The 18855-nt window shown below is 56.5% G+C and overlaps 1 protein-coding gene across 1 annotated transcript; it reads left to right on the top strand.

The window, feature by feature from the left end:
- Window positions 1–2873: 2873 nt before the first annotated feature.
- On the top strand, window positions 2874–11764 carry LOC130308591 (pyruvate kinase PKM-like; the record flags this gene model as incomplete). The annotated part of the gene is given in 4 exon segments (XM_056552258.1): window positions 2874–3026; window positions 7904–8070; window positions 8150–8331; window positions 11593–11764. Coding segments are annotated over 4 exon segments (609 nt in total), but the record flags the coding sequence as incomplete, so codon positions are not given.
- Window positions 11765–18855: the final 7091 nt, after the last annotated feature.

Below are 18855 nucleotides of genomic sequence, written 5' to 3'. Positions count from 1 at the left end.
ATGAAGGGTGGTGTGTGTGTGTATGCGCCGGGTGATGAAGGGTGGTGTGTGTGTGTGTGTGTATGCCGGGGTGATGAAGGGTGGTGTGTGTGTGTATATATGCGGGGTGATGAAGGGTGGTGTGTGTGTATGCCGGGGTGATGAAGGGTGGTGTGTGTGTGTATATTTGCGGGGTGATGAAGGGTGGGTGTGTGTGTATGCGCGGGGTGATGAAGGGTGGTGTGTGTGTGTGTGTATGCGCGGGGTGATGAAGGGTGGTGTGTGTGTGTATGCGCGGGGTGATAACGGGTGGCGCGTATGTGTGTATGCGGGGTGATGAAGGGTGGTGTGTGTGTGTGTGTGTGTATGCGGGGTGATGACGGGTGGCGCGTGTGTGTGTATGCGGGGTGATATAGGGTGGTGTGTGTGTGTGTGTGTGTATGCGGGGTGATGACGGGTGGCGCGTGTGTGTGTATGCGGGGTGATATAGGGTGGTGTGTGTGTGTGTGTGTGTGTGTGTATGCGGGGTGATGACGGGTGGCGCGTGTGTGTGTATGCGGGTGATGACGGGTGGTGTGTGTGTGTATGCGCGGGGTGATGAGGGTGGTGTGTGTGTGTATATATGCGGGGTGATGACGGGTGGTGTGTGTGTGTATGCGCGGGGTGATGAAGGGTGGTGTGTGTGTGTGTATATATGCGGGGTGATGAAGGGTGGTGTGTGTGTGTGTGTATGCGCGGGGTGATGACGGGTGGCGCGTATGTGTGTATGCGGGGTGATGACGGGTGGTGTGTGTGTGTATGCGCGGGGTGATGAAGGGTGGTGTGTGTATATATGCGGGGTGATGACGTGTGTGTGTGTGTGTATATATATATATATATATATATATATATATATATATATATATATATATATATATATATGCGGGGTGATGACGTGTGTGTGTGTGTGTATATATATGCGGGGTGATGACGTGTGTGTGTGTGTGTGTGTATATATATGCGGGGTGATGACGGGTGGTGTGTGTGTGTGTATGCGCGGGGTGATGAAGGGTGGTGTGTGTGTGTATGCGCGGGGTGATGAAGGGTGGTGTGTGTGTGTATGCGCCGGGTGATGAAGGGTGGTGTGTGTGTGTGTGTGTATGCGCGGGGTGATGAAGGGTGGTGTGTGTGTGTATATATGCGGGTGATGAAGGGTGGTGTGTGTGTAATGCGCGGGTGATGAAGGGTGGTGTGTGTGTGTGTGTATGCGCGGGGGTGATGAAGGGTGGGTGTTGTGTAGTGTATATATGCGGGGTGATGAAGGGTGGTGTGTGTGTATGCGCGGGGTGATGACGGGTGGTGTGTGTGTGTGTGTGTGTATGCGCGGGGTGATGAAGGGTGTGTGTGTGTGTATGCGCGGGGTGATAACGGGTGGCGCGTATGTGTGTATGCGGGGGTGATGAAGGGTGGTGTGTGTGTGTGTGTATGCGGGGTGATGACGGGTGGCGCGTGTGTGTGTATGCGGGTGATATAGGGTGGTGTGTGTGTGTGTGTGTGTATGCGGGGTGATGACGGGTGGCGCGTGTGTGTGTATGCGGGGTGATATAGGGTGGTGTGTGTGTGTGTGTGTATGCGGGGTGATGACGGGTGGCGCGTGTGTGTGTATGCGGGGTGATGACGGGTGGTGTGTGTGTGTATGCGCGGGGTGATGAAGGGTGGTGTGTGTGTGTGTATATATGCGGGGTGATGAAGGGTGGTGTGTGTGTGTGTATGCGCGGGGTGATGAAGGGTGGTGTGTGTGTGTATATATGCGGGGTGATGAAGGGTGGTGTGTGTGTGTGTGTGTGTGTATGCGCGGGGTGATGACGGGTGGCGCGTATGTGTGTATGCGGGGTGATATAGGGTGGTGTGTGTGTGTGTATGCGGGGTGATGACGGGTGGGTGTGTGTGGGTGTGTGTGGGTGTGTGTGGTGATGACGGGTGGCGTGTGTGTATGCGCGGGGTGATGACGGGGTGGTGGTGTGTGGGTGTGTGTGGGTGTGTGTGGTGATGACGGGTGGCGTGTGTGTGTATGCGGGGTGATGATGGGTGAAGGGTGATGACAGGCGGGCTGTGTGTACACGGGGTGATGATGGGCGGGCTGTGTGTACGCGGGGTGATGATGGGCGGGCTGTGTGTACGGGGGGTGATGGGCGGGCTGTGTGTACGGGGGGTGATGGGCGGGCTGTGTGTATGGGGGGTGATGATGGGCGGGCTGTGTGTATGGGGGGTGATGATGGGCGGGCTGTGTGTACGCGGGGTGATGATGGGCGGGCTGTGTGTATGGGGGGTTATAATGGGCGGGCTGTGTGTACGCGGGTGATGATGGGCGGGCTGTGTGTATGGGGGTGATGATGGGCGGGGGGTGATGGCGGGCTGTGTGTACGGGGGGTGATGGGGCGGGCTGTGTGTACGCGGGGTGATGGGCGGGCTGTGTGTACGCGGGGTGATGATGGGCGGGGGGTGATGATGGGCGGGCTGTGTGTACGCGGGGTAATGATGGGCGGGTGATGGGCGGGCTGTGTGTACGCGGGGTATTGATGGGCGGGGGGGTGATGGGCGGTCTGTGTGTACGCGGGGTAATGATGGGCGGGGGGGTGATGGGCGGGCTGTGTGTACGCGGGTAATGATGGGCGGGGGGGTGATGGGCGGGCTGTGTGTACGCGGGGTAATGATGGGCGGGGTGATGGGCGGGCTGTGTGTACGCGGGGTGATGATGGGCGGGGGGTGATGATGGGCGGGCTGTGTGTACGTGGGGTGATGATGGGCGGGGGGTGATGATGGGCGGGCTGTGTGTACACGAGGTAATGATGGGCGGGGTGATGGGCGGGCTGTGTGTACGCGGGGTAATGATGGGCGTGTCCCCTTTTCCCCAGATGCTGGAGAGTATGATAAAGAAGCCCCGCCCCACCCGTGCGGAGAGCAGTGATGTCGCTAACGCCGTCCTGGATGGAGCCGACTGCATCATGTTGTCAGGAGAGACGGCCAAGGGTCTGTACCCGGTGGAGGCCGTTCACATGCAGCATGCGGTGAGGGTCATGTGGTGCCCGGCAGGGGCCACTATCACTATATGAGGGGTTGTGGGGGACCTCCTCATATACTGTGGTGGAGTATTCTAGGGGTACAGTACTACCCCCAATATAATACACCCCCCAACATGAGGAGGAACTCTACCCCCATTATAATATACCCCCAACATGAGGAGGAGGAACTCTACCCCCAATATAATACACCCCCCAACATGAGGAAGAGGAACTCTACCCCCATTATAATACACCCCCAACATGAGGAGGAGCTCTACCCCCAATATAATACACCCCCAACATGAGGAGGAGGAGCTCTACCCCCAAATATAATACACCCCCAACATGAGGAGGAGGAACTCTACCCCCAAATATAATACACCCCCAACATGAGGAGGAGGAGCTCTACCCCCAATATAATACACCCCCAACATGAGGAAGAGGAACTCTACCCCAATATAATACACCCCCAACATGAGGAGGAGGAGCTCTACCCCCAAATATAATATACCCCCAACATGAGGAGGAGGAACTCTACCCCCAATATAATACACCCCCAACATGAGGAGGAGGAACTCTACCCCCAATATAATACACCCCCAACATGAGGAGGAGGAACTCTACCCCCAAATATAATACACCCCCAACATGAGGAGGAGGAGGAACTCTACCCCCAATATAATATACCCCCAACATGAGGAGGAGGAACTCTACCCCCAATATAATACACCCCCAACATGAGGAGGAGGAACTCTACCCCCAATATAATACACCCCCAACATGAGGAAGAGGAACTCTACCCCCAATATAATACACCCCCAACATGAGGAGGAGGAGGAACTCTACCCCCAATATAATACACCCCCCAACATGAGGAGGAACTCTACCCCCATTATAATATACCCCCAACATGAGGAGGAGGAACTCTACCCCCAATATAATACACCCCCAACATGAGGAGGAGGAGGAACTCTACCCCCAATATAATACACCCCCCAACATGAGGAGGAACTCTACCCCCATTATAATACACCCCCAACATGAGGAGGAGGAACTCTACCCCCAATATAATACACCCCCCAACATGAGGAGGAACTCTACCCCCATTATAATATACCCCCAACATGAGGAGGAGGAACTCTACCCCCAATATAATACACCCCCCAACATGAGGAGGAACTCTACCCCCATTATAATATACCCCCAACATGAGGAGGAGGAACTCTACCCCCAATATAATACACCCCCAACATGAGGAGAGGAGGAACTCTACCCCCAATATAATACACCCCCAACATGAGGAGGAGGAGGAGGAACTCTACCCCCAATATAATACACCCCCCAACATCAGGAGGAGGAACTCTACCCCCAATATAATACACCCCCAACATGAGGAGGAGGAGCTCTACCCCAATATAATACACCCCCAACATGAGGAGGAGGAGCTCTACCCCCAATATAATACACCCCCCAACATCAGGAGGAGGAACTCTACCCCCAATATAACACCCCCCCCCAACATGAGGAGGAGGAACTCTACCCCCAATATAACACCCCCCCAACATCAGGAGGAGGAACTCTACCCCCAAATATAATACACCCCCAACATGAGGAGGAGGAACTCTACCCCTAATATAATACACCCCCAACATGAGGAGGAGGAACTCTACCCCCAATATAATATACCCCCCAACATGAGGAGAGCTCTTCTCCTCCTCAAACCTCCCCATCTCTTCTGATGTTGGGGGGTGTATTTTATTTAGGGGTAGAGTTCCTCCTCCTCATGTTGGGGGGTGTATTATATTGGGGATAGAGTTCCTCTTCGTCATGTTGGGGGTGTATTATATTTGGGGGTAGAGTTCCTCCTTCTCATATTGGGGGTGTATTATATTGGGGGTAGAGTTCTTCCTCATGTTGGGGGTGTATTATGTTGGGGTAGAGTTCCTCCTCCTCATGTTGGGGGGTGTACTATATTGGGGGTAGAGTTCTTCCTCATGTTGGGGGGTGTATTATATTTGGGGGTAGAGTTCCTCCTCCTCATGTTGGGGGGTGTATTATATTTGGGGGTAGAGTTCCTCCTCATGTTGGGGTGTATTATATTTGGGGGTAGAGTTCCTCTCCTCATGTTGGGGGTGTATTATATTTGGGGGTAGAGCTCCTCCTCCTCATGTTGGGGGTGTATTATATTTGGGGTAGAGCTCCTCCTCCTCATGTTGGGGGTGTATTATATTTGGGCGTAGAGCTCCTCCTCCTCATGTTGGGGGTGTATTATATTTGGGGGTAGAGCTCCTCCTCCTCATGTTGGGGGTGTATTATATTGGGGGTAGAGTTCCTCCTCCTCATGTTGGGGGTGTATTATATTGGGGGTAGAGTTCCTCCTCCTCATGTTGGGGTGTATTATATTGGGGGTACAGTTCCTCCTCCTCATGTTGGGGGTGTATTATATTGGGTGTAGAGTTCCTCTTCTCATGTTGGGGGTGTATTATATTGGGTGTAGAGTTCCTCTTCCTCATGTTGGGGGTGTATTATATTGGGGGTAGAGTTCCTCCTCCTCATGTTGGGGGGTGTATTATATTGGGGGTAGAGTTCCTCCTCCTCATGTTGGGGGGTGTATTATATTGGGTGTAGAGTTCCTCTTCCTCATGTTGGGGGTGTATTATATTGGGGGTAGAGTTCCTCCTCCTCATGTTGGGGGTGTATTATATTGGGGGTACAGTTCCTCCTCCTCATGTTGGGGGTGTATTATATTGGGTGTAGAGTTCCTCTTCCTCATGTTGGGGGTGTATTATATTGGGTGTAGAGTTCCTCTTCCTCATGTTGGGGGGTGTATTATATTGGGGGTACAGTTCCTCCTCCTCATGTTGGGGTGTATTATATTGGGTGTAGAGTTCCTCTTCCTCATGTTGGGGGTGTATTATATTGGGTGTAGAGTTCCTCCTCCTCATGTTGGGGGTGTATTATATTATATTTGGGGTAGAGCGCCTCCTCCTCATGTTGGGGGTGTATTACATTGGGGGTAGAGTTCTGCCTCCTCATGTTGGGGGTGTATTATATTTGGGGGTAGAGTTCCTCTTCCTCATGTTGGGGGGTGTATTATATTTGGGGGTAGAGCTCCTCCTCCTCATGTTGGGGGTGTATTATATTGGGGGTAGAGCTCCTCCTCCTCATGTTGGGGGTGTATTACATTGGGGGTAGAGCTCCTCCTCCTCATGTTGGGGGTGTATTATATTTGGGGGTAGAGCTCCTCCTCCTCATGTTGGGGGTGTATTATATTTGGGGTAGAGCTCCTCCTCATGTTGGGGGTGTATTATATTGGGTGTAGAGTTCCTCTTCCTCATGTTGGGGGTGTATTATATTGGGGGTAGAGTTCCTCCTCCTCATGTTGGGGGTGTATTATATTGGGGGTAGAGCTCCTCCTCCTCATGTTGGGGGTGTATTATATTGGGGGTAGAGCTCCTCCTCCTCATGTTGGGGGTGTATTATATTGGGGGTACCTCCTCCTCATGTTGGGGGTGTATTATATTGGGGGTAGAGTTCCTCCTCCTCATGTTGGGGGTATATTATATTGGGGGTAGAGTTCCTCCTCCTCATGTTGGGGGTGTATTATATTTGGGGGTAGAGTTCCTCCTCCTCATGTTGGGGGTGTATTATATTTGGGGGTAGAGTTCCTCTTCCTCATGTTGGGGGTGTATTATATTGGGGGTAGAGTTCCTCCTCCTCATCTTGGGGGTATATTATATTGGGGGTAGAGTTCCTCCTCCTCATGTTGGGGGTGTATTATATTTGGGGGTAGAGCTCCTCCTCCTCATGTTGGGGGTGTATTATATTTGGGGGTAGAGCTCCTCCTCATGTTGGGGGTGTATTATATTTGGGGGTAGAGCTCCTCCTCATGTTGGGGGTGTATTATATTTGGGGGTAGAGTTCTGCCTCCTCATGTTGGGGGTGTATTATATTGGGGGTAGAGCTCCTCCTCCTCATGTTGGGGGTGTATTATATTGGGGGTAGAGCTCCTCCTCCTCATGTTGGGGGTGTATTATATTGGGGGTAGAGTTCCTCCTCCTCATGTTGGGGGTGTATTATATTTGGGGGTAGAGCTCCTCCTCCTCATGTTGGGGGTATATTATATTGGGGGTAGAGTTCCTCCTCCTCATGTTGGGGGTGTATTATATTGGGGGTAGAGTTCCTCCTCCTCATGTTGGGGGTGTATTATATTTGGGGGTAGAGCTCCTCCTCCTCATGTTGGGGGTATATTATATTGGGGGTAGAGTTCCTCCTCCTCATGTTGGGGGTGTATTATATTTGGGGGTAGAGTTCCTCCTCCTCATGTTGGGGGTGTATTATATTTGGGGGTAGAGCTCCTCCTCCTCATGTTGGGGGTGTATTATATTTGGGGGTAGAGTTCCTCTTCCTCATGTTGGGGGTATATTATATTGGGGGTAGAGTTCCTCCTCCTCATGTTGGGGGTGTATTATATTTGGGGGTAGAGCTCCTCCTCATGTTGGGGGTGTATTATATTTGGGGGTAGAGTTCCTCCTCCTCATGTTGGGGGTGTATTATATTGGGGGTAGAGTTCCTCCTCTTCCTCATGTTGGGGGTGTATTATATTTGGGGGTAGAGTTCCTCTTCCTCATGTTGGGGGTGTATTATATTTGGGGGTAGAGTTCCTCCTCCTCCTCATGTTGGGGGTGTATTATATTGGGGGTAGAGTTCCTCCTCCTCATGTTGGGGGTGTATTATATTTGGGGGTAGAGCTCCTCCTCCTCATGTTGGGGGTATATTATATTGGGGGTAGAGTTCCTCCTCCTCATGTTGGGGGTGTATTATATTTGGGGGTAGAGTTCCTCTTCCTCATGTTGGGGGGGGGTTCTTCTCTCGCCCTACAGATCGCCCGGGAGGCAGAAGCCGCCATCTATAACCAGCAGCTGTTTGAAGAATTGCGCAGATTGACGCCTCTGACTCAGGACCCGACTGAAGTGACGGCCATTGGCGCGGTGGAGGCCTCCTTTAAATGTTGTGCTGGAGCCATCATTGTTCTCACCACGTCCGGCAGGTGTGGAGGCCACAGACTCTCCCATTGGTGGACCCCCTCCTGTGACCCCCATTGAACTTTTACTTCCTCTTCCCCCCAGGTCGGCGCAGCTTCTCTCCCGTTACCGTCCTCGCGCCCCCATCATATCGGTAACACGTAACCAGCAGGTGGCGCGTCAGGCTCACCTCAACCGCGGGGTGTTTCCTGCCTTGTACCGGGAGCCGCAGCTGGAGGTCTGGGCAGATGACGTGGACCGGAGGGTGCAGTTCGGGATTGAGATCGGTAAGTCACATAGGGGGTGTGGACAGGAGGCGGAGCTATAGGCTCTGCGGGGGTGGACAGGAGGTGGGGCTATAGGCTCTGCATGTGCCTGGACAGGAGGTGGAGCTTTTGCTCTTTGATGTATACAGATACAATATGTCCATTGGCGCCCACTGTTGAGGTGCCCCTGCTGTGATCCGTAGGGATGACACCCCCCCCCCCCCCCCCGGGGCCCCTGCTGTGATCCGTAGTGATGCCCCCCCCCCCGGGGCCCCTGCTGTGATCCGTAGTGATGACCCCCCCCCCCGGGGGCCCCTGCTGTGATCCGTAGTGATGATCCCCCCGGGGCCCCTGCTGTGATCCGTAGTGATGATCCCCCCGGGGCCCCTGCTGTGATCCGTAGTGATGACTCCCCCGGGGCCCCTGCTGTGATCCGTAGGGATGACTCCCCCGGGGCCCCTGCTGTGATCTGTAGTGATGGACTCCCCTGGGGCCCCTGCTGTGATCTGTAGTGATGACTCCCCTGGGGCCCCTGCTGTGATCCGTAGTGATGATCCCCCCCCCTCCTCCCCAGGGCCCCTGCTGTGATCCGTAGTGATGATCCCCCCCCCCCCCGGGGCCCCCTGCTGTGATCCGTAGTGATGACTCCCCCGGGGCCCCTGCTGTGATCCGTAGTGATGACTCCCCGGGGGCCCCTGCTGTGATCTGTAGTGATGACTCCCCGGGGCCCTGCTGTGATCCGTAGTGATGACTCCCCGGGGCCCCTGCTGTGATCCGTAGTGATGATCCCCCCCCCCCCCCCCCCGGGGCCCCTGCTGTGATCCGTAGTGATGATCCCCCCCCCCCCCCCCCCGGGGCCCCTGCTGTGATCCGTAGTGATGACTCCCCGGGGCCCTGCTGTGATCTGTAGTGATGACTTCCCCCTAGGGGCCCCCTGCTGTGATCCGTAGTGATGACTCCCCGGGGGCCCTGCTGTGATCCGTAGTGATGACTCCCCGGGGCCCTGCTGTGATCCGTAGTGATGACTCCCCGGGGCCCCTGCTGTGATCCGTAAGTGATGACTCCCCCGGGGCCCCTGCTGTGATCCGTAGTGATGACTCCCCGGGGCCCTGCTGTGATCCGTAGTGATGACTTCCCCCTCGGGGGCCCCTGCTGTGATCCGTAGTGATGACTCCCCGGGGGCCCCTGCTGTGATCCGTAGTGATGACCCCCCCCCCCCCGGGGCCCCTGCTGTGATCCGTTAGTGATGACCCCCCCCCGGGGCCCCTGCTGTGATCCGTAGGGATGACTCCCCCGGGGCCCCTGCTGTGATCTGTAGTGATGACTCCCCCGGGGGCCCTGCTGTGATCCGTAGTGATGACTCCCCTGGGCCCCTGCTGTGATCCGTAGTGATGACTCCCCGGGGGCCCCTGCTGTGATCCGTAGTGATGACCCCCCCGCGGGCCCCTGCTGTGATCCGTAAGTGATGACTCCCCGGGGGCCCCTGCTGTGATCCGTAGTGATTGAACCCCCCCCCCCCCCCCGGGGCCCCTGCTGTGTGATCCGTAGTGATGACCCCCCCCGGGGCCCCTGCTGTGATCCGTAGTGATGACCCCCCCCCGGGGCCCCTGCTGAGATCCGTAGTGATGATCCTCCCCACCCCCCCACCCGGGGCCCCTGCTGTGATCCGTAGTGATGACTCCCCCCGGGGCCCCTGCTGTGATCCGTAGTGATGACTCCCCGGGGCCCCTGCTGTGATCCGTAGTGATTACTCCCCCTGGGGCCCCTGCTGTGATCTGTAGTGATGATTCCCCTGGGGCCCCTGCTGTGATCCGTAGTGATGATTCCCCCCCCCCCCCCCACCCCCTCCCCGGGGCCCCTGCTGTGATCTGTAGTGATGACTCCCCCGGGGCCCCCTGCTGTGATCCGTAGTGATTACTCCCCTGGGGCCCCTGCTGTGATCTGTAGTGATGATTCCCCTGGGGCCCCCTGCTGTGATCCGTAGTGATGATTCCCCCCCCCCCCCCCCTCCCCGGGGCCCCTGCTGTGATCTGTAGTGATGACTCCCCTGGGGCCCCTGCTGTGATCCGTAGTGATGATCACCCCCCCCCCCCCCACCCCGGGGCCCCTGCTGTGATCCGTAGTGATGACTCCCCCCCCCCCCCCCTCGGGGCCCCTGCTGTGATCCGTAGTGATGACTCCCCCGGGGCCCCTGCTGTGATCCGTAGTGATGATCCCCCCCCTCCTCTCCCCGGGGCCCCTGCTGTGATCCGTAGTGATGACTCCCACCGGGGCCCCTGCTGTGATCTGTAGTGATGACTCCCCTGGGGCCCCTGCCTGTGATCTGTAGTGATGATCCCCCCCCCCCCCCCGGGGGCCCCTGCTGTGATCCGTAGTGATGACCTCCCCCGGGGGCCCCTGCTGTGATTCGTAGTGATGACTCCCCGGGGGCCCCTGCTGTGATCCGTAGTGATGACTCCCCCGGGGCCCCCTGCTGTGATCCGTAGTGATTGACCCCCCGGGGCCCCTGCTGTGATCAATAGTGATGGACCCCCCCGGGGCCCCTGCTGTGATCCGTAGTGATGACTCCCCGGGGCCCCTGCTGTGATCCGTAGTGATGACTCCCCGGGGGCCCCTGCTGTGATCCGTAGTGATGACCCCCCGGGGCCCCTGCTGTGATCCGTAGTGATGACCCCCCGGGGCCCCTGCTGTGATTCGTAGTGATGACCCCCGGGGGCCCCTGCTGTGATCCGTAGTGATTGACCCCCCGGGGCCCCTGCTGTGATCCGTAGTGATGACCCCCCCCGGGGCCCCCCTGCTGTGATCCGTAGTGATGACCCCCCCGGGGCCCCTGCTGTGATCTGTAGTGATGACCCCCCGGGGCCCCTGCTGTGATCAATAGTGATGACCCCCCCCGGGGCCCCTGCTGTGATCCGTAGTGATGACTCCCCGGGGCCCCTGCTGTGATCCGTAGTGATGACTCCCCGGGGGCCCTGCTGTGATCCGTAGTGATGACTCCCCGGGGGCCCTGCTGTGATCCGTAGTGATGACCCCCCGGGGCCCCTGCTGTGATCCGTAGTGATGACCCCCCGGGGCCCCTGCTGTGATCCGTAGTGATGACCCCCCGGGGCCCCTGCTGTGATCCGTAGTGATGACCCCCCCCCCGGGGGCCCCTGCTGTGATCCGTAGTGATGACCCCCCGGGGCCCCTGCTGTGATCCGTAGTGATGACCCCCCGGGGCCCCTGCTGTGATCCGTAGTGATGACCCCCCGGGGCCCCTTACACTTAACCTTTGTCTTACAGGGAAGGTGCGCGGTTTCCTCCACAAGGACGACGTTGTGATTATCCTGACCGGCTGGAGACCCGGAGCGGGTTATACCAATATGATGAAGGTGGAGAGGGTCCCCTAGAGGGGGTGCCGCCATCTGTCCTAGACCCCCGGACCCCCTAACATTTCACAATAAACATTCCTTTGCCTCCATCTTGTCTCCATGTTGTCTTGTAGGGTCAGAGGTCGTAATGCGGGATGACGGGCAGCGTCCACCGTTACCAGCCGCGTGTTCCCTACAAAATACATCGCTCTGATCTCTGGCGGCTTAACGGCAAATAATCGTCATGGCCTCAAAGGCTTATCCCATGGTGGATTAATGGGCAAACATGGCCGCTGGGGGGGGGCGAGAGGGGTAGGGGGGGATATGGGGGGTTGGGGAGAGTGTGTGAGGGGCAGGGGGGGGGGAGGAGATGAGGAAGTGATTGGGGGGGGGAGGAGGTTATGAGTTCACACACCATCGGTTTGGGCTGTGATGGGTTTGGGGGCAGTAGAGACTTGTGGGGGACGGTTCTGATTTCGGACAGTAAGCCCCGCCCCTGCTCTGTGACCTTCTTTAATATTTTAGTCTGACTGCAGCAGCTGTGACATGGCCTCCAGGAGATTAGGGGTTAATCCGCCACCCGAACAGCTGCCAAATTAAAGATCAGCAGATCCAGCTGTACGGTCAGGGGACAGAGGAGAATTGACTGAGTGACAGAAGTGGCCCTATTCCCCCCCCCGCCCCCCCCATACAGCTGTGTATGGGGCCCCGCAGATCAGATCACACAGGACATCACAGCTGTGTATGGGGCCCTGCAGATCAGATCACACAGGACATCACAGCTGTGTATGGGGCCCTGCAGATCAGATTCACACAGGACATCACAGCTGTGTATGGGGCCCCGCAGATCAGATCACACAGGACATCACAGCTGTGTATGGGGCCCCGCAGATCAGATCACACAGGATATCACAGCTGTGTATGGGGGCCCCGCAGATCAGATCACACAGGACATCACAGCTGTGTATGGGGCCCCACAGATCAGATCACACAGGACATCACAGCTGTGTATGGGGCCCTGCAGATCAGATCACACAGGACATCACAGCTGTGTATGGGGCTCTGCAGATCAGATCACACAGGACATCACAGCTGTGTATGGGGCCATGCAGATCAGATCACACAGGACATCACAGCTGTCTATGGGGCCCCGCAGATCAGATCACACAGGACATCACAGCTGTGTATGGGGCCCCGCAGATCAGATCACACAGGACATCACAGCTGTGTATGGGGCCCTGCAGATCAGATCACACAGGACATCACAGCTGTGTATGGGGCCATGCAGATCAGATCACACAGGACATCACAGCTGTGTATGGGGGCCCCGCAGATCAGATCACACAGGATATCACAGCTGTGTATGGGGCCCCGCAGATCAGATCACACAGGACATCACAGCTGTGTATGGGGCCCTGCAGATCAGATCACACAGGACATCACAGCTGTGTATGGGGCCCCGCAGATCAGATCACACAGGACATCACAGCTGTGTATGGGGCCCCGCAGAGCGGTCAGATCACACAGGACATCACAGCTGTGTATGGGACCCCGCAGATCAGATCACACAGGACATCACAGCTGTGTATGGGGCCCTGCAGATCAGATCACACAGGACATCACAGCTGTGTATGGGGCCCCGCAGATCAGATCACACAGGACATCACAGCTGTGTATGGGGCCCCCGCAGATCAGATCACACAGGATATCACAGCTGTGTATGGGGCCCCGCAGATCAGATCACACAGGGACATCACAGCTGTGTATGGGGCCCTGCAGATCAGATCACACAGGACATCACAGCTGTGTATGGGGCCCCCGCAGATCAGATCACACAGGACATCACAGCTGTGTATTGGGGCCCTGCAGAGCGGTCAGATCACACAGGACATCAACAGCTGTGTATGGGGGCCCCGCAGATCAGATCACACAGGACATCACAGCTGTGTATGGGGGCCCTGCAGATCAGATCACACAGGACATCACAGCTGTGTATGGGGCCCCGCAGACCGGTCAGATCATACAGGATATCACAGCTGTGTATGGGGCCCTGCAGATCAGATCACACAGGACATCACAGCTGTGTATGGGGCCCCGCAGATCAGATCACACAGGGACATCACAGCTGTGTATGGGGCCCTGCAGATCAAATCACACAGGACATCACAGCTGTGTATGGGGCCCCCGCAGATCAGATCACACAGGACATCACAGCTGTGTATGGGGCCCCGCAGATCAGATCACACAGGACATCACAGCTGTGTATGGGGCCCCGCAGATCAGATCACACAGGACATCACAGCTGTGTATGGGGCCCTGCAGATCAGATCACACAGGACATCACAGCTGTGTATGGGGCCCCTGCAGATCAGATCACACAGGACATCACAGCTGTGTATGGGGCCCTGCAGAGCGGTCAGATCCACACAGGACATCACAGCTGTGTATGGGGCCCTGCAGATCAGATCACACAGGACATCACAGCTGTGTATGGGGCCCTGCAGATCAGATCACACAGGACATCACAGCTGTGTATGGGGCCCTGCAGATCAGATCACACAGGACATCACAGCTGTGTATGGGGCCCTGCAGATCAGATCACACAGGACATCACAGCTGTGTATGGGGCCCCGCAGATCAGATCACACAGGATATCACAGCTGTGTATGGGGCCCCGCAGATCAGATCACACAGGACATCACAGCTGTGTATGGGGCCCCCGCAGATCAGATCACACAGGACATCACAGCTGTGTATGGGGCCCCCGCAGATCAGATCACACAGGACATCACAGCTGTGTATGGGGGCCCTGCAGATCAGATCACACAGGACATCACAGCTGTGTATGGGGCCCTGCAGATCAGATCACACAGGACATCACAGCTGTGTATGGGGCTCTGCAGATCAGATCACACAGGACATCACAGCTGTGTATGGGGCCATGCAGATCAGATCACACAGGACATCACAGCTGTCTATGGGGCCCCGCAGATCAGATCACACAGGACATCACAGCTGTGTATGGGGCCCCGCAGATCAGATCACACAGGATATCACAGCTGTGTATGGGGCCCTGCAGATCAGATCACACAGGACATCACAGCTGTGTATGGGGCCATGCAGATCAGATCACACAGGACATCACAGCTGTGTATGGGGCCCTGCAGATCAGATCACACAGGACATCACAGCTGTGTATGGGGCCCTGAAGATCAGATCACACAGGACATCACAGCTGTGTATGGGGCCCTGCAGATCAGATCACACAGGACATCACAGCTGTGTATGGGGCCCCGCAGATCAGATCACACAGGACATCACAGCTGTGTATGGGGCCCTGCAGATCAGATCACACAGGACATCACAGCTGTGTATGGGGCCCCCGCAGATCAGATCACACAGGACATCACAGCTGTGTATGGGGCCCTGCAGATCAGATCACACAGGACATCACAGCTGTGTATGGGGCCCCGCAGATCAGATCACACAGGACATCACAGCTGTGTATGGGGCCCTGCAGAGCGGTCAGATCACACAGGACATCACAGCTGTGTATGGGGCCCCGCAGATCAGATCACACAGGACATCACAGCTGTGTATGGGGCCCTGCAGATCAGATCACACAGGACATCACAGCTGTGTATGGGGCCCCGCAGATCAGATCACACAGGACATCACAGCTGTGTATGGGGCCCTGCAGATCAGATCACACAGGACATCACAGCTGTGTATGGGGCCCCGCAGATCAGATCACACAGGACATCACAGCTGTGTATGGGGCCCCGCAGATCAGATCACACAGGACATCACAGCTGTGTATGGGGCCCCGCAGATCAGATCACACAGGACATCACAGCTGTGTATGGGGCCCTGCAGATCAGATCACACAGGACATCACAGCTGTGTATGGGGCCCTGCAGAGCGGTCAGATCACACAGGACATCACAGCTGTGTATGGGGCCCTGCAGATCAGATCACACAGGACATCACAGCTGTGTATGGGGACCTGCAGATCAGATCACACAGGACATCACAGCTGTGTATGGGGACCTGCAGATCAGATCACACAGGACATCACAGCTGTGTATGGGGCCCCGCAGATCAGATCACACAGGACATCACAGCTGTGTATGGGGCCCTGCAGATCAGATCACACAGGACATCACAGCTGTGTATGGGGACCTGCAGATCAGATCACACAGGATATCACAGCTGTGTATGGGGCCCCCGCAGATCAGATCACACAGGACATCACAGCTGTGTATGGGGCCCCGCAGATCAGATCACACAGGACATCACAGCTGTGTATGGGGACCTGCAGATCAGATCACACAGGACATCACAGCTGTGTGTGGAGCCCTGCAGATCAGATCACACAGGATATCACAGCTGTGTATGGGGACCTGCAGATCAGATCACACAGGACATCACAGCTGTGTATGGGGCCCCGCAGATCAGATCACTCAGGACATCACAGCTGTGTATGGGGCCCTGCAGAGCGGTCAGAGTCCATGTGATCTCCCCCCAATAGTGTCTACAATGGGAACTAGAACTGACTAAATGGAAGAGGACGTCTGATCTGGTGGATGATGTTCTCCATGTGGATGGCACCAGTGTACGCAGCGTGTGACCGCGCCTGTCACGTCAGTCCTCAGGATGTGAGCGCGCCCGTCACGTCAGTCCTCAGCATGTGAGCGCGCCTGTCACGTCTTTCCTCAGGATGTGACCACACCCGTCACGTCTACATTTATTTAACTGGTAGGAACCCCCCCCCCGGGGACCCCAGAACATGACATCATCACCCCAGATGTCATGTGACTATATATAGTGCAGGTTATTGGACACCGACCAATTTGTATTGTCTAATGTTTATTATAGTCACCCAGAGGAACAGGAGAACGTTGTGGAGGCTTCCGTCAGCACGCACCTCCATCTACACCGTCAGTACCCAAGGGACTGGACCCTCATCTCTGCCCCCGTTACCAAAGGGACTGGACCCTCATCTCTGCCCCCGTTACCAAAGGGACTGGACCCTCAGCTCTGCCCCCGTTACCAAAGGGACTGGACCCTCAGCTCTGCCCCCGTTACCAAAGGGACTGGACCCTCAGCTCTGCCCCCGTTACCAAAGGGACTGGACCCTAAGCTCTGCCCCGTTACCCAAAGGGACTGGACCCTCAGCTCTGCCCCCGTTACCAAAGGGACTGGACCCTAAGCTCTGCCCCCGTTACCCAAGGAATCGGACCCTCAGCTTGACCCACCCGGGCGTGGCAATGGTTTGTGTGGTGACTTCACAAGGGACATTACAACTTTGTATGGGGCCCTTCAGATCAGATCACACGGGACATCACAGCTGTGTATGGGGCCCCGCAGACCGGTCAGATGATACAGGACATCACAGCTGTGTATGGGGCCCTGCAGATCAGATCACACGGGACACCACAGCTGTGTATGGGGCCCCGCAGACCGGTCAGATGATACAGGACATCACAGCTGTGTATGGGGCCCCGCAGATCAGATCACACAGGACATCACAGCTGTGTATGGGGCCCTGCAGACCCATCAGATCACACAGGACATCACAGCTGTGTAGGGGGCCCTGCAGACCCATCAGATCACACGGGACATCACAGCTGTGTGTGGAGCCTCGCAGAGCGGTCAGAGTCCATGTGATCTCCCCCCAATAGTGTCTACAATGGGAACTAGAACTGGATAAATGGAAGAAGACGTCTGATCTGGTGGATGATGTTCTCCATGTGGATGGCACCAGTGTACGCAGCGTGTGACCGCGCCTGTCATGTCAGTCCTCAGGATGTGAGCGCGCCCGTCACGTCAGTCCTCAGGATGTGACCGTCCTGAGGAAAGACGTGACGGGCGCGGTGTCATCCTGAGAACAGACGTGACGGGCGCGGTGACATCCTGAGGACTGACGTGACGGGCGCGGTCACATTCTGAGGACTGACGTGACGGGCGCGGTCACATTCTGAGGACTGACTTGACGGGCGCGGTCACATCCTGAGGACTGACTTGACAGGCGCGGTCACATCAGTCCTCAGGATGTGACCGCGCCAGTCATGTCTGTCCTCAGGATGTGGCCGCGCCAGTCACGTCAGTCCTCAGGATGTGACCACGCCCGTCATGTCAGTCCTCAGGATGTGACCGCGCCCGTCATGTCTGTCCTCAGGATGTGACCGCGCCCGTCACGTCAGTCCTCAGGATGTGACCGCGCCAGTCATGTCTGTCCTCAGGATGTGGCCGCGCCAGTCACGTCAGTCCTCAGGATGTGACCGCGCCCGTCAAGTCAGTCCTCAGGATGTGACCGCGCCCGTCATGTCAGTCCTCAGGATGTGACCGCGCCCGTCATGTAACGTGTGTCTGTAGAGCTGGCTCCTTCTGTTGTCTGATGCTTTATTTAACTGGTAGGAACCCCCCCCCCCCGGGGACCCCAGAACATGACATCATCATCACCCCAGATGTCATGTGACTATATATAATGCAGGTTATTGAAGACCGACCAATTTGTATTGTGTAATATGTTTATTATGGTCACCGGGAGGGTCAGGGGAACATTGTGGAGGCTTCCCTCAGCACGCACCTCCAACGACACCGTCATTACCCAAGGGACCGGACCATCAGCATGACCCACCCGGCGCGTGGCAATGGTTTGTGTGGTGACTTCACACGGGACATCACAGCTGTGTATGGGGCCCTGCAGACCGGTCAGATCACACGGGACATCACAGCTGTGTATGGGGTCATGTAACGTGTGTCTGTAGAGCTGGCGCCTTCTGTTGTGTGATGCTTTATTTAACTGGTAGGAAACCCCCGAGGACCCCAGAACATGACATCATCACCCCAGATGTCATGTGACTATATATAATGCAGGTTATTGGAGACCGACCAATTTGTATTGTGTAATATGTTTATTACGGTCACCCAGAGGGTCAGGGGAACATTGTGGAGGCTTCCCTCAGCACGCACCTCCATCTACACCATCATTACCCAAGGGACCGAACCCTCAGCTCTGTCCCGTTACTCAAGGGACCGGAGCCTCAGCTCTGCCCCGTTACCCAAGGGACCGGAGCCTCAGCTCTGCCCCGTTACCCAAGGGACCGGAGCCTCAGCTCTGCCCCGTTACCCAAGGGACCGGAGCCTCAGCTCTGCCCCGTTACCCAAGGGACCGTAGCCTCAGCTCTGC

The sequence above is a fragment of the Hyla sarda genome, unplaced genomic scaffold, assembly GCF_029499605.1.
Source record: "Hyla sarda isolate aHylSar1 unplaced genomic scaffold, aHylSar1.hap1 scaffold_1483, whole genome shotgun sequence".
Lineage (NCBI taxonomy): Eukaryota > Metazoa > Chordata > Amphibia > Anura > Hylidae > Hyla > Hyla sarda.
Note: the sequence above shows the minus strand (reverse complement) of the source record. Positions and strands in the feature narration are given on the sequence as shown.